The sequence below is a fragment of the Patagioenas fasciata genome, chromosome 5, assembly GCF_037038585.1.
Source record: "Patagioenas fasciata isolate bPatFas1 chromosome 5, bPatFas1.hap1, whole genome shotgun sequence".
NCBI classification, from domain to species: domain Eukaryota; kingdom Metazoa; phylum Chordata; class Aves; order Columbiformes; family Columbidae; genus Patagioenas; species Patagioenas fasciata.
This window is the reverse complement of record NC_092524.1, coordinates 36,951,260-36,965,190: the sequence shown is the minus strand read 5'-3', so window position 1 is coordinate 36,965,190 and position 13,931 is coordinate 36,951,260. Positions and strand designations below refer to the sequence as shown.

The following is a 13,931-nucleotide window of genomic DNA, read 5'->3' as shown; positions in this document are numbered from 1 at the left end:
TACTTGTTCTCTGAGATTAGAAAACTTGAAAGGAATGCAGTACTGTGGAAGGATGGTTTGTAGCTAGTGTTCAGGTGCTAATTAAGGTGCTTGTTTGTTTATATCCTGTGCTTTGTGATACTGTAGGATACATGAGTAGGATGCTGTCTATCAGAGTGAAGGTGGCTGCAGATTTTTACTTGGCACATTTCTTTGCAACACCGATCTATAATCAACAAGTGGCACAGGCTCACGGGAATCAGGCTTGTAAACAGCATTGGCTTGATATGCCTGCTTGTTTTACCGTAGAAAACAGGAGTTTCTTTGTTTAACAGACATGGACATTTTAAAGTAATACACATTCCTTCATGGAAAGGATATGTTATCAAATAAAGCTTTTCCATGGTGTTACAGAAGAATATACTTTCAAAGCAGTTCCATATCAGTTTACATTAAGGTTAGTTGTTCATGTGCAAGCACCTACTTGAATGTTAATGTGCACTTTTGAATAAAATATAACTAAAATATGTATGCCTTTTTGAGGAAATAGCTTATCTTTATTACAAATCCTTTTCAATACTGAATATCAGAGAGAAAATAGAGATTTGGTAGATGCTGAATCGGCAGGTAATGAAACAAATCTAGAGTGCCATTTTCCAGCAAAATTTGCATATTTGGATATGTAAATGGATATGTATATGTGCGTGTGTGGATTAAGTATATTGACGGTTTCATCTTTCTTAGCATGGAACATCTAGAAGTGCATATATTGTTGAACACAACCTCTATACAGACTTAAATGTATTGTAGAAATTACTATAATTCTTAATCCTAGGATATTTATACAACAGAAATGAAGGAGTTTTGTTAGCTGTTGGAATTTCTTCTCAAATTCTGAGTTGAAAAACTAGTGAACTGAGCAGAAGCAAGGTCATGCCTACAATACTTGAATTCACCTTGATCGCTGACTTTGTAGCAAATCAAGTCATTGATTAATTAAAATCAATTTCATTTATGTTTTGTCGTATTAGTCCGTCTCAGAGATCTCAGTGTAAGTTCACCATCACTTTATTATGAAACCTAAGGAGGAAGACAGGCTGATGACCAAGACTAAATACTGCCCGGTAATGAACCACTGAACTGCGGTTCATTAAAAACTCTTTTTAAAAAATTATATATGATTCTGCTTAATGCTACATTTCTGAAGGGTAGGAATCACAGTCTTCAGTTAAAGAAATTGTTCAATATTAGATGCACTTTTGTAAAGAGCCAAGTTCTATTTTCGTAGTTTGTTCCATCTTAAAAGCGGAAGATACTGAGTGACTGACTGACATTTAGAAATACCTTTGTTTCTCAGCCTGTGCAGACATTACTATATAGTGCAAATTCAGATTACAGCTTCTGCCCTTGCCAAAGCAAATAGAAATTTCAGTTTTAAGTACACACAGTTGAGCAGTTGCCTACTTTCAAAATATGAAAACAAATCTCCAAAGCTGTCTTTTTTTTTTTTCTTTTGGCAAAAGTCATGCATTTGTGTGAATAGATGAATAATATTGGACAGAATTATGACACATTAGCTACATGACACTTGGTAATTGTGAAGGATTTCAGACCACCTGAAATATATCTTAGTAATATAGTGTGTTTGCATGTACAAACATTTTTAGAATTGGGTTTGGAGTTACCTGGTCTGTGTCCTTTTGCTGAAGGACTGACTGGTGAATCCTAGCCAGATAAGAGATTTCTGCACAGGAGAAGGGGAGAATTTTTACTTCATTTCATTCAGAAGGAAAAAAGGTAAAAATTGCTATTCATCTGGATTTGTCAATCGGTATTAATTGTGATAGTACAAAATGGATCTCATGGTTAACTTTATGTAATCATTGATGATCACACTAGTGAAAAACAGTTATTAGTAACTGACAGTTGGAATGTGTGTACTTTTTGAGAAACAATAGTGAAGGCAGTTTCTTGTGCCAGGTCTAGAGGTAAGAAAATGTATTATTTTTTCTGTGATTAGTAAACCATACAAGTATTTTGATCAACCTGAGCATGTCTTCTCCAATTGCTTATTGACACTAAACCTTGTAAAATTTAAAGAACATTGATACAACTGTTGCATGTTATGATTTTGATCTGAAGAGGTGTAAGGTGTGGTGGAGAGGTGTGCATCTGTAACAATACCTCATGCTGATCAGAGTTTTTCTTAAATTAAGCACATTAGATAATTTGAGAAATCTGATCTAAATTAGTCTTTCTCTAGAGAGGTGTTGGGCCATTCCTTACAGAGGTCCTTTCCAGCCTGTGATTCCATGTACTCTGAACCTGTTTTACTTTAAAAACAAACAAACACACAAAACCTAAAGAAACTAAACCAAACAGCCCCACTCCACCACCCAATAAACAATGAGGACTGGAACAAAATAAATTTCTAAACATGGAGGAATCAGAGCTGCTGGATGAGGAATATTGCCTTTAAAATACTTATTGTGGCGGTAGCAAATTCGACGAATCCAGACGCCGGCATAAGCTCTTTGATCGAACGGGCGGGCCGGGCGAGAGTAAGGAGTCTAATTCAATGTGAATTTACCATCCGTACTCTTTAATGAACTCTTAAACAACACTGAATATCAATGTCCCCGAGACCACGTTTTTCCAAGCCTTATATACTCTATACCAAAAGGCCATGCGGCAAGTGCAGGCTACAATTGGTTACACTCACAGTCACTCATGCCCCCCCACTATGGTGATTGGCTGCAGGGCACTGTTCACAGACTCTTCATGCGCAGCGGCAACGCCCCTCCTGCAGCCTGGGTCGAGAGCAGAGCAGCTCCTGTTTACTTTCCTTTTGTCTCTGGTGTCTCAGGGAAATCCTTCCGTGTAACACAGCCGCATCAAGCCCTGGCTTGTTCACAGCACACAGCCAGTAACTCTCCACAATTCCTCCTTTTTTTTTTCTTTTTGGACAAGCCAGGATTGATTAGCTGTGTGTTCTAATCCTTTTTTGATATGTGATAAAAAACAACTTATACATAACATATAAATAACAACAACAATCAACGTAAACAGTGCACTTTGCAATAAACCTGAGGTATTCCATTGCCATTTAAATATCGCAATGGATTGATTAAACAAATTCCAAGAACTTTGGTTTAAAGATACTCAACTTATAACAAACTATGTGCTGGGTGTTGATAAACTTACTCAAGCGGTAGTGGTGTTTAAAGATCTACTTATATAACTATAGTACGCATACATGTCACAGCTAAATCAATGCAAAGGTTACACCTCACTCTGTGACCTCCGAGGGTTCTGCTGCAGGGAGTTGACTTGGTTGAGTTTGTTTCAACTCCGGCTTTACTGCTCGGCTTGGAACCCACAATGGACCTTGATCTGTGGAGAGACACATATACCCTCTACCATTAAAAATAACAGGTACTGGTCCCTTCCACAATCCAGTGGTGGGATCACGATATCTCACCATGAATTCCGGTAAAGTGTTTTTCCTTCCTAGTCTGATCTGATAATGATGAATGATCACAGGAGGCTCCTCATGATCTCCAGTTAGACATAAATAATTCAAGGTAAACAACACCTTTGCTAAACGCTGTTGACAATCTGACTCTTCCTGCTTCTGTTTGCTCAAATACCCTTTAATCATTTGATGTGCTCTCTCGATGATTCCTTGGCCTGTTGGGGAATGAGGTATACCTGTAACGTGTTTCACTCCCCATTTCATTAGAAAAGTTCTAACTTTCTGGCTAACATAGGCAGGGCCATTGTCTGTCTTAATCTTTTCTGGGACACCCATTACAGCAAAACAAGCTGTAAGATGTTTACATACATGTAGTGCTTTTTCCCCTGGTAAAGCAGTAGCCCATATCATTTTTGAAAAAGTATCAATTGTGACATGCACATATTTAAGTCTTCCAAATTCTGGCACATGTGTCACATCCATTTGCCATACTTCTAAGGCTTTTAAACCTCGAGGATTGACACCGATTCCTATACCTAACATCTGGCTTCCACACTGAGGACATGCCTGTACAATACTTCTTGCTTCATTTAAAGTTAAATCGAATTGTCTTTGGAGACCTCTGGCATTCTGATGAAAGCTCTCATGACTTTGTCTCGCTTGTTGGAATTTATCTGTTGGAGGCATGTGCTGTACTGAACTTACTAAACTATCTGCAATTTGATTTCCTTCACCTAGACCAAGATTCCATTGATGACTGCGGATGTGAATCACACAACAGGGTTCTTTTCTTTGATTTAAAATAGCTCTCAATTGTACAAACAATTTTCCTAATCGAGGATTATTCGATTGTCTTAACAGGGCATTTTCCATTCTGGGTATTACACCTGCTACATACAAAGAATCTGTGACAACATTTAAAGCAAATTTCAGCCAATTATTTAAGGCCCATATTACTGCCGTGAGCTCTAAAGTCTGCAATGAATCCTCTTTTGAACCTTCAATTAAATGCTGTTTCCATTGACTATTCTCTTGCCAGACACATGCTGCCTGGTGTCTTCGTTTTCCTGCATCTGTATATACTGTAAGGCCTTCAACAGGTTTTGCTTTTACTTTGCTTCTCTCTAACCACTGATTTGTTCTAAGGAATTGCCATAGTTTACCTTTTGGTTGTCGTGAATGTACCTTGCCTATAAATCCTAATAATGCATTCTGTATAGGCATCGAATGTCTCAGCCACCATTCTAAATCGGCTCCATTTATCGGAATACTGATATCATCTGGTTCCTGACCGCTAATTTCTAATATTCGAGATCTTCCTTTTCGAATCAATTCTCCAATTGCTTCTGGTCTCGTTTGAATACTGAATTTTGGTTGGACACTGAGAAAAATCCACTCTAATAATCGTAAATCATTTTCTGGTTTTGATCTGACAGTGGCACAAAAGGAAGAATCTGTAGCAACATCTATGGGGAATTCCCCGTTTTTGTTTTGCCACTGGCAGATGATTGCACACGGATGTTCTAGATTGCTAATAAGGAGGGAAATTGGTCGATCAGAAAGTCTTCGGCTAGACCAATTTGTCTGTACTTTTTGTGTAATATCAGAAAGACATTTGAGATGCACGGACTCTAAGCTTATTTTCTTAGCTGGATCACCTCCTTTTAGAAGTGAAGTAAGAGGTGCTATATCATTGTTAGTAATGCCTACGCAATTTCTAATCCATTGTATGTCCCCTAACAATTTTTGGACATCATTTAATGTTTGTAAATCAGTATGTAATTCAATTTTTTGTGGACGAATCTGTGCATCACAAATGGACCAACCAAGGTATTTCCAAGGTGCAGACTTTTGAACTTTCTCTGGAGCTATGACCAACCCCTTTTCTTTGAGTTTGATCGTAATTTGGACTATGGAACTTTCTGTGAACTCAGCTTGTTGACAGAACAGAATATCATCCATATAATGATAAATAATTGTTTGTTTCCATGATGCACGAATAGGTTGAAGTGCCCATGCAACATACATTTGGCACAGTGTAGGAGAATTTTTCATACCTTGCGGTAGCACTACCCACTCATACCTTTTAGCTGGTTCCGCTTTGTTTACTGAAGGCAGTGTAAATGCAAAACGCTGTGTATCTTGCTCATGTAAAGGAATGGTAAAGAAACAATCCTTTAAATCTATAATTAGAATATGCCAATTTTCTGGTAACATTACAGGTGATGGTAATCCAGGCTGCAAAGCACCCATGGCTTGCATTTGATCATTTACCTTTCGCAAGTCATGTAATAGTCGCCACTTTCCACTCTTTTTTGGTATTACAAAAATTGGGGTATTCCATGGACTAGTAGAAGGCTTGATATGGCCTGCAACTAATTGCTCTTCTACTAATTCACGTGCCTTTTGCAGTCGCTCTTCTGTTAATGGCCACTGGTCAACCCAAACTGGGCTATCTGTTAGCCAGGTCAATGGAGGGTTGGGCAACTGCTTTCCAGTGACCACTAAGGAAAAGGTGAAGTAGTTAACACGGCACCAAGTTGCCCCAAGACATCACGGCCAATAAGCGCCTCAAGGCTACTTGGCAATTCCATTACATACACCCTAAGGGTAACACATTGACCTTCAGGGAAACTAATCGAAATGGGATCAACACTTATATTTGGAGTAGTTTGACCACCTACTCCAGCTACAGTGGAAGAGATTGATTTTTGAAGTTTCCAATTTCGTGGCCATTTGAATTGACTAATGATGGAGACATCAGCTCCAGTATCAAGCATTGCATTTACCTCTACAACAACAGTAGAATCAGACTGAAATAGTTGCACACGTAACATGGGACGCTGAGTCATTGATGAGGTGAAGCAAACTGCAGGACCTGTCGATCCAAATCCTTTATCACGCCTTTCTGTTGAGGATGCTGGAGGGACTCCTGGAAGCATTGGTAGGCAGTTTTCCAGTGCTACTACCTGAGCTATTCTACTCCCAGAAGGAATAAAAATTGGCGGATGCAGAGTGTAGGCCAGGATTTGAACAGTTCCTGTGAAATCTGCATCAATTATACCTGGTATTACTATAAGACCTTTGATACTAGCAGAAGAACGGCCAATCAATAGGCCTCCAATGAGACTATCTTGTCGAAATAAAGGTCCTTTAGCATTAGTTGGTATTCTATGAATTGCAGTATTGGTCAATGTAATATCTACTGCTGTCTCCACATCAACTCCGAGGCTTCCTGCGGTGCTTGGCTTGTTGAGGTGAAAGAAGCCTGGTTCACAGTTGGTCGCTGATTGGGATACAGGTTCGGAGATGTTCTTTGTGTCTGGTAGCTGCTGAACGTATACCATAGCTTGTGGTTGTTTGTTTTGCTTGCTGCAAAATTTTCCAATCGTGTGGTTCCCATACCGCTGTCTGAGTGTTCATATTTTGAATTACCGGTAGGGCTAATTTTGCTGGAGACCAATCACCTTCTAGAATGGCATCTTTGATGACCCCTGACCATCTGCCACGTCGGGGCTGCGGCTGGTCAGTAGAATCTATAGGCACCTTTGATTGCATTGTTTGTGAAGGGCAAGCTGGTTTTTGAAACTCAATTTGTTCCTTATTTTTCTCTACATTTGACACTCTTAAGTTAAGTTGTTCAAGCTTGTTGGTAATGACTTGCAGTAACTGCCTTACTGCTTGGGGTGAGCCCAATGATGTAGGAGGAGGCTCACAAAAAACTTCCGCGGGTGCTTGCGGAGGCAAAGTTTGAGGCGGCCCCGGCCCCGGCGACGGCGCCGGCCCGGCCCCCATGCTTTTCTCGGAGGGAGGTGGGGTGTCCGGCTCGGGGCAGGGCAGAGGCGGAGCGGTAGGAGGAGGGCGGCACTCAGGGCCTCCCACATCCGGACAGTCGACTAGTTGCACTTCCGCCTTCTTGGCACATTGCCCCAGAGACTCGGAGGGGGAAACTTCCGGTTCTTTGTTTACGAGCCGCGCAGTTTCTAATCCGCGTTGCAGATCGGATTGTGAAAGTATTGGCTGAGCCGGGACCCCGCGACCACCCCGAACGGCAGGCAGACCCCACAGAGTAGCCCACAGGCCCCTCTTTTCTTTTGGACGACAAGTTTTATCAGTCCAGGTTTGTTCTGGGACAAGCGCCTCTGCGGCTCTTAGGGCGGCACGTTGTTCCGATTTCATAACTTCTAATGATTCTAATACGGTTTTCCACAATTCTCTCACAGCTTTAATTTCTTTCTCTTCTTCCCCTCTGATAGTTTTGTCCCACATAGTGTCCCCCACTGATCTCCATTCTGTTGGGGAAAACAAAAGTGGAACTTCTCCAAAGTGTCCCCACTTCTGAGCTAAAAAAATCAATGTGATTAGCTTTTCCTGTGACGATTCAATACCTCTCTTAGAGAGAATAGTCGTCAGCAGTGCCGCGGCTGTTTCAATATCCATTATCTTATCAGCGCGGTCTTAACGTAGGATGCGAGTGGCCAGCTCGACTGGTGCCCGTCTTTTGATACCGGACTAAGCACACTATCCCACACCCCGGCTTGGCTCCGTTTTTATGAACGCTGCTCACCGCAGTAATTTCGATCCGGAGCGATATGCTTTGCTAACGATCCATCTTTCTGCTACCATATGTAGATCCGAAGCGTTATGCTCTGCTAACGAACCATCCTCTGCTACCAAATGTGGCGGTAGCAAATTCGACGAATCCAGACGCCGGCATAAGCTCTTTGATCGAACGGGCGGGCCGGGCGAGAGTAAGGAGTCTAATTCAATGTGAATTTACCATCCGTACTCTTTAATGAACTCTTAAACAACACTGAATATCAATGTCCCCGAGACCACGTTTTTCCAAGCCTTATATACTCTATACCAAAAGGCCATGCGGCAAGTGCAGGCTACAATTGGTTACACTCACAGTCACTCATGCCCCCCCACTATGGTGATTGGCTGCAGGGCACTGTTCACAGACTCTTCATGCGCAGCGGCAACGCCCCTCCTGCAGCCTGGGTCGAGAGCAGAGCAGCTCCTGTTTACTTTCCTTTTGTCTCTGGTGTCTCAGGGAAATCCTTCCGTGTAACACAGCCGCATCAAGCCCTGGCTTGTTCACAGCACACAGCCAGTAACTCTCCACAACTTATTACATTTATAACATCTAAGCTTATTAAATTAATGATTCACAAACTGGATCTCAAGGAAAATGCTGTGGTTTGTTTTTTGTTTTTTGTTTTTTTTCTTTTCTTATGGTTATCTTTTCGAATTGGCTGTACATAACTTAGCAAACGACTCATCACTTCTCATTGCATGAGTCTGCATCTCATTGAGCTTGCAGGCTTCTTGTCACTCTAAAAAAGGTATATTGAACTCAATGAATGAAATTCTACATAAGGGAAGTGACGATCAAGGTTTACATGGGTCTGGTACCATGTGTATTTAAAAAACTAAGGAGAAGAAGAAAAACAGTTTACCAGGAAACAGGTTTTACAGTATCAGAATTTGTGTGAGAGAAGGAAAATAAGATATTGCTGAAACATGGTCTTCTGCAATTTCATTGTAGGATAATAAATCCATAACATTCATTTATATTAGCATCTTCTGGCCAGAAGAGCAATTTCAGACTTCAGCTAGAATGATCTTACTTCAGTAAGTGTTCTATGATACTGAATCTTCTAAACAACGAGTCATTGTGTTATTTGCACATTATATGGATTCCACTAATTCAGTCCACCTGAGTAAGTAGGCAGTGAAATGTCACATAAAAGAGACATATAACTTGCACACACTTGCAAAACGCCATAAGTGAAAATTTTGCATTTGAATTCCCTTTTTAAAGGGTGCGTCACTTAATTCCCTTGGTGAAAATCACTTGGTCACTCCCAGCTTTTATTTCAAGTGCCAGTACCTATGCTACTGTCATAGTATTGCAGTTGCATAAGCGGACTGGAAAAAGCAGTGCTGCTTTTAGAACATAATTGTTCAAGTGATCTCTGAGTTCAGTAGAGGCAGCTGTTGTGTGTCTGCTTTGACTATAATAATTGACACCAGTATAACTTAATAGCTGGACAGGACGCTGATGTATCGTATCACACTCGTTTTATCAGCTTTCGCCCCCTTAAAAACTTCTAAGGCAGTTTCTTTTGGTGATACTTACATACGTGTATAAAAATAAGTTCTTCTACATGTTAATCTGCAAGTGGTGTTTTGCTTGATGAGTGGAAAGTTTTGGAAATAATTTAATTCTATATATACCTTTGACACATCAGCACACTAAACATAATCTGTTTTGGCTCATTTCTATCGCATTAGTATCACATGTTAAGGGGTGAATAAGGGCTTGGCACTTTCTGAGTAAGTGTGTCTTTGTCATCACATTATGTAACAATGTGTAAAAGAGCTTTTAGAATAATTAGGATAACTAAACAATAGGGCTGTTTCATGTCACTTTTCCAGAGTGTTCTTGGAATATGTCTTTTGAGGAGCAAGTTCTAACAAATTATTTGAACCATGCCTTGAAAAATGCTGCTTGGATCTTTGGAGGTACTCAGAGATTTCTAGATTAAATGAGACCTTGAAAGTTAAGATAATGCATTCAGAGGACTGGTGTTGAGGGCTTACCGTGCTAACAAAAGAAATGTGTTTATATTTAGGTTACTGTTGTTTGCAAAATGACAGCAACAGGTTTTTTACTGTAAACAGTAAACATGTTTTACTGAGTAAACCCAAGTAACAGTGTGTTTACAGTTTTTTATGGCACCATAGCAAGCCACTGCTAAAGCAGCAGAAGGACACAGCACTTGTGAAAGCCCTGGAGACAGTATGTAATCTTATTTACTTTGATATAGTCTTGGATATAAATTGATCTATAAACAGTTGTTTATATACACATCAAAAGAATACCTGCATGTGTACCCGGTATCAGTTCTGGGAGTAAAATTTGCTCATTTTCAGCAGGTTCCGTGTTCCAGGATTTCTTAGCATTATAGTGTGTAAGTAACTTTCAGATATTTACTTTTTTTCTTGTGTCTTGTTTTGTGACAGGATGACGAAGTAGTACTTCAATGTGTTGCCAGTATTCACAAAGAACAAAGGAAGTTTTGCTTGGCAGCTGAGGGACTTGGGAATCGCCTGTGCTTTTTGGAACCAACATCAGAAGCTAAAGTAAGAAGTTGATACTCTCAGCTGGTGTAACTGCTCAGTGAATGTTAACCTACTTATTATCCATGAATTCATTTAGCTGTAGTTTATTTAATGGGATTATAGATTCACCTTTTTGATGCTTTTCCTTCTGAGACTGCAGCATGAGGTTTCTTAGAGATTCTAGGTATAGTTTGAGGCATACCTTTTAACAGTCAAAAGCCCCTATTCTTAAAGCATCAAAAATAATTCCTATAGATGAAATACTTCATATTTTCATAAATTCCAGACTATTAATAAGATTTAAGTTAACTAAAAACCTTATTCCTATTACTGCTGTACGTTGAAATATTTTGATATACTGGATTGAAAATTTTAGAAATATTGTCACTTGTTAATTACCGGTGTAAAATGTTACTTCTAAGTGTGTTGATTAATCAGAAAATTGAGAGTACAAGGAACAGAATTGTTAAGTAATTGAAAAGTTTTAAAGATAACAAGTGGCAAATAGAAAAAATAAGTCACAGATCTGTGAAGAAAAATATAAAAGAAAACAGAATAGTAAGAGGAGCTTGAGAGGAAGAGAGAAAAAATGAAACTTGAGACCTGTACTAGAAGAGAATGTTAAGAATAAAGGCAAATGGAGGAGAACCTCCTCCCTTTCTTCTTTATTCTCTCTCCATCATTTTCTTTTTCTTCGTTTTGTGTCTTAATCTGTTTTCTTCCTGATAATTTATTGCTCCTGATTTTTTTTTTCTTTTTAGTTGAGCCTTTGTATCTTTTCTTTCGAAATGTTGCCATGTGGTCCTATTTTTAGTCTAGATATTATGACCATGTTACATTCACAGCATTTATGCAGTATGAAAGGTCCTTGCTTATCTCTAAGGTGAAAAGTTACATTGCTTCTAAATTTGCATTTTTTTGCATTCCAAGAGTTATGTCAGGTAATTTATCCCCAGTGTACTCTATGAATCACCAATAATCTTTTCATATGTTTAAGACAGAGCAGTTAGTTTTCACATATCTATTTTCAACTATTGTCTTAAAAACTTCAATAGGGATTGAAAAATTGTATTAATTGACAAATCAACTGCGGTGTGGTCTCTTACTGGTGATGACCATCTCAATCTGTAAGGCAGAATGTTGCTCATCTTAAAATAAAAGAAGGAATAGTATGTGTTACTGTAGAATTATCTACTTTACATTTCGTAAGTGTCTAAGTAGTAGATATTACTACAGAAGCTTCTGAAGATTGTTTAAAATCAAGAGGTTCAGAAAAGTTGTATGTAATTGCTTTAAAAGAAGTTACCATGGAGTTTTCTGAACTGCTGATCTTAATGAGAAGAGTGAAGAGTTTTGGAGACATGTAAATACATCTGTTTGAAAAATAAGAAGTCTAAAGGTTGATCCGGATGATTAGAGAATACAACACTTAAAGACAACCCTTAGTGATGAATTTTACTTTCATTTACATTTGGACGAAATCAGAGTCATAGAATGTCCTTAGTTGTACAGGACCCACAAGGATCATTGACTCCAACTCGCTGTGTATGACAACCCCACGGTTCACACCATGTGTCTGAGGGCACTGTCTAGCTTCTTCTTGAATATTGGCAGTTTTGAGGCTGTGGCTGCCTCCTTGGGGATCCTGTTCCAGTGCTCCACCACCCTCTGGGTGAAGAACCTTTTCCTAATGTCCAACTTAAACCTCCCCTGGTACATCTTCCTGCCATTCCCTCGGGTTCTGTCATTGGTCACCAGAGAGAGGAGATCAGTACCTGTCCCTCCTCCTCCCATTGTGAGGAAGCTGTAGACTGTGATGAGGTCTCCCCTCATTCTCTTCCAGGTTGAACAAACTCAGTGACTTTACTGTTCCTCATACAGCTTCCACTCCAAACATTTCACCAACTTTGTAGCCTCTTCTGGATGCTCTCCAGTAGCTTTATATCCTTTTTATACAGTGGCATCAAGAACTGCACACAGTGCTCCAGGTGAGGTCGCACCAGAGCAGAGAGGGACAATCACCTCCCTCACCCAGTTGGCAATACTGTTCTTGATGCACCCCAGGACACGGTTGGCCCTCGTGGCTGCCAGGGCACACTGTTGGCTCATGTTCAACTTGCCATCGACCAGAATCCCCAGATCTCACTCCACGGAGCTGCTCTCCAGCCTCTCGTTCCCTTGTCTGTATGTACAGCCAGGGTTGCTATGTCCTGGGTGCAAAATCCAGCACTTGCCCTTGCTAAACTTCATGTGGTTAGTGATTGCCCAGTTCTCTAATTTGTCCAGATCTCAAGGGCCTCTCTGCCCTTGAGAGTGTCAACAGCTTCTCCCAGATTTGTGTCATCAGCAAATTTAGTGTTCCCTCAAGTGCTGAGTCTAAGTCATTTACAAAGATACTGAAGAGCACTGCCACTAAGATGGATCTCTGTGGAACCCACTAGTGACTGGTCACCAGCCTGACATAAACCCATTTACTAAAACCTTTGAGCCCAGCCCATCAGCTAATTTCTCACCCACTGCATTGTGTGTTTATCCAGCTGTATGCAGTACATCCTGTCCGGGAGAATACTGTGAGAGATGGTATCAAAGGCTTTACTGAAATCCAAAAAGATAAGATCAACAGGCTTTCCTTGATCAACTACGGGGGTAACCTTGTCATAGAAAGAAATTAAGTTGGTCAAGCAGGACTTTCCCCTCATGAACCTGGCCGGCTGGGACCAGTTGTCTTTCAGATGTTTTTCAATAACTCCCAGAACAATCTTCTCCATGATTTTGCCAGACACAGAAGTGAGGCTGACAGACCTGTAGTTGCCAGGGTCATCCCTGTTGTCCTTCTTATAGGTCAGGTCAAGCTTTACCAGCTTCCAGTCAACCGGGACCTGTCCAGATTCCCAGGAGTGTTGAAAAGTCAGAGAGAGAGGTCTCGCTATGACATCAGTCAGCTCTTCAAGTACCCTTGGATGAATTCCATCAAGCCCCATCGACTTGTAGGGATCTAGTTGGAGCAGCAAATCCCGTGCAAGTTCTGGACTGATTGGGATTTTATTGATCTCGCAGCCATGGTTCTCTTGCCCAGGGCTATGGAGGCCCCTGAGACCATTTTCAGTGTTGAAGACCAAGGCAAAGAAAGCATTAAATGTCTCAGCTTTGTCTATGATCCCTGTTTATAGGGTGAACATGCTCATTGAGTTATGCGTCAATGTTATTTCTAGTTTGCCTCTTGCCGTTAACATATTTTAAAAAGCCTTTTTAAATTGTCCTTCACAGTACTGTCCAGCTTCAGTTGTAATTGTACTCTGGCCACACAAATTTCCTTCCTACAGTGGCAAGAAGCATCTCTGTAGTC

General features: G+C 40.3%; 1 protein-coding gene across 10 annotated transcripts in view; it reads left to right on the top strand.

Moving 5' to 3' along the window:
- The window catches only part of RYR3 (ryanodine receptor 3), a 255,759-nt gene that overhangs the window by 45,399 nt on the left and 196,429 nt on the right, over positions 1-13,931 (top strand). For all 10 annotated transcript variants that reach the window (XM_071809340.1, XM_065840054.2, XM_065840053.2 and 7 more), the window contains exon 2: positions 10,487-10,606. In XM_071809340.1, the coding sequence (XP_071665441.1) occupies positions 10,487-10,606 (120 nt within the window). The remainder of the gene's footprint in view (positions 1-10,486; positions 10,607-13,931) is intronic.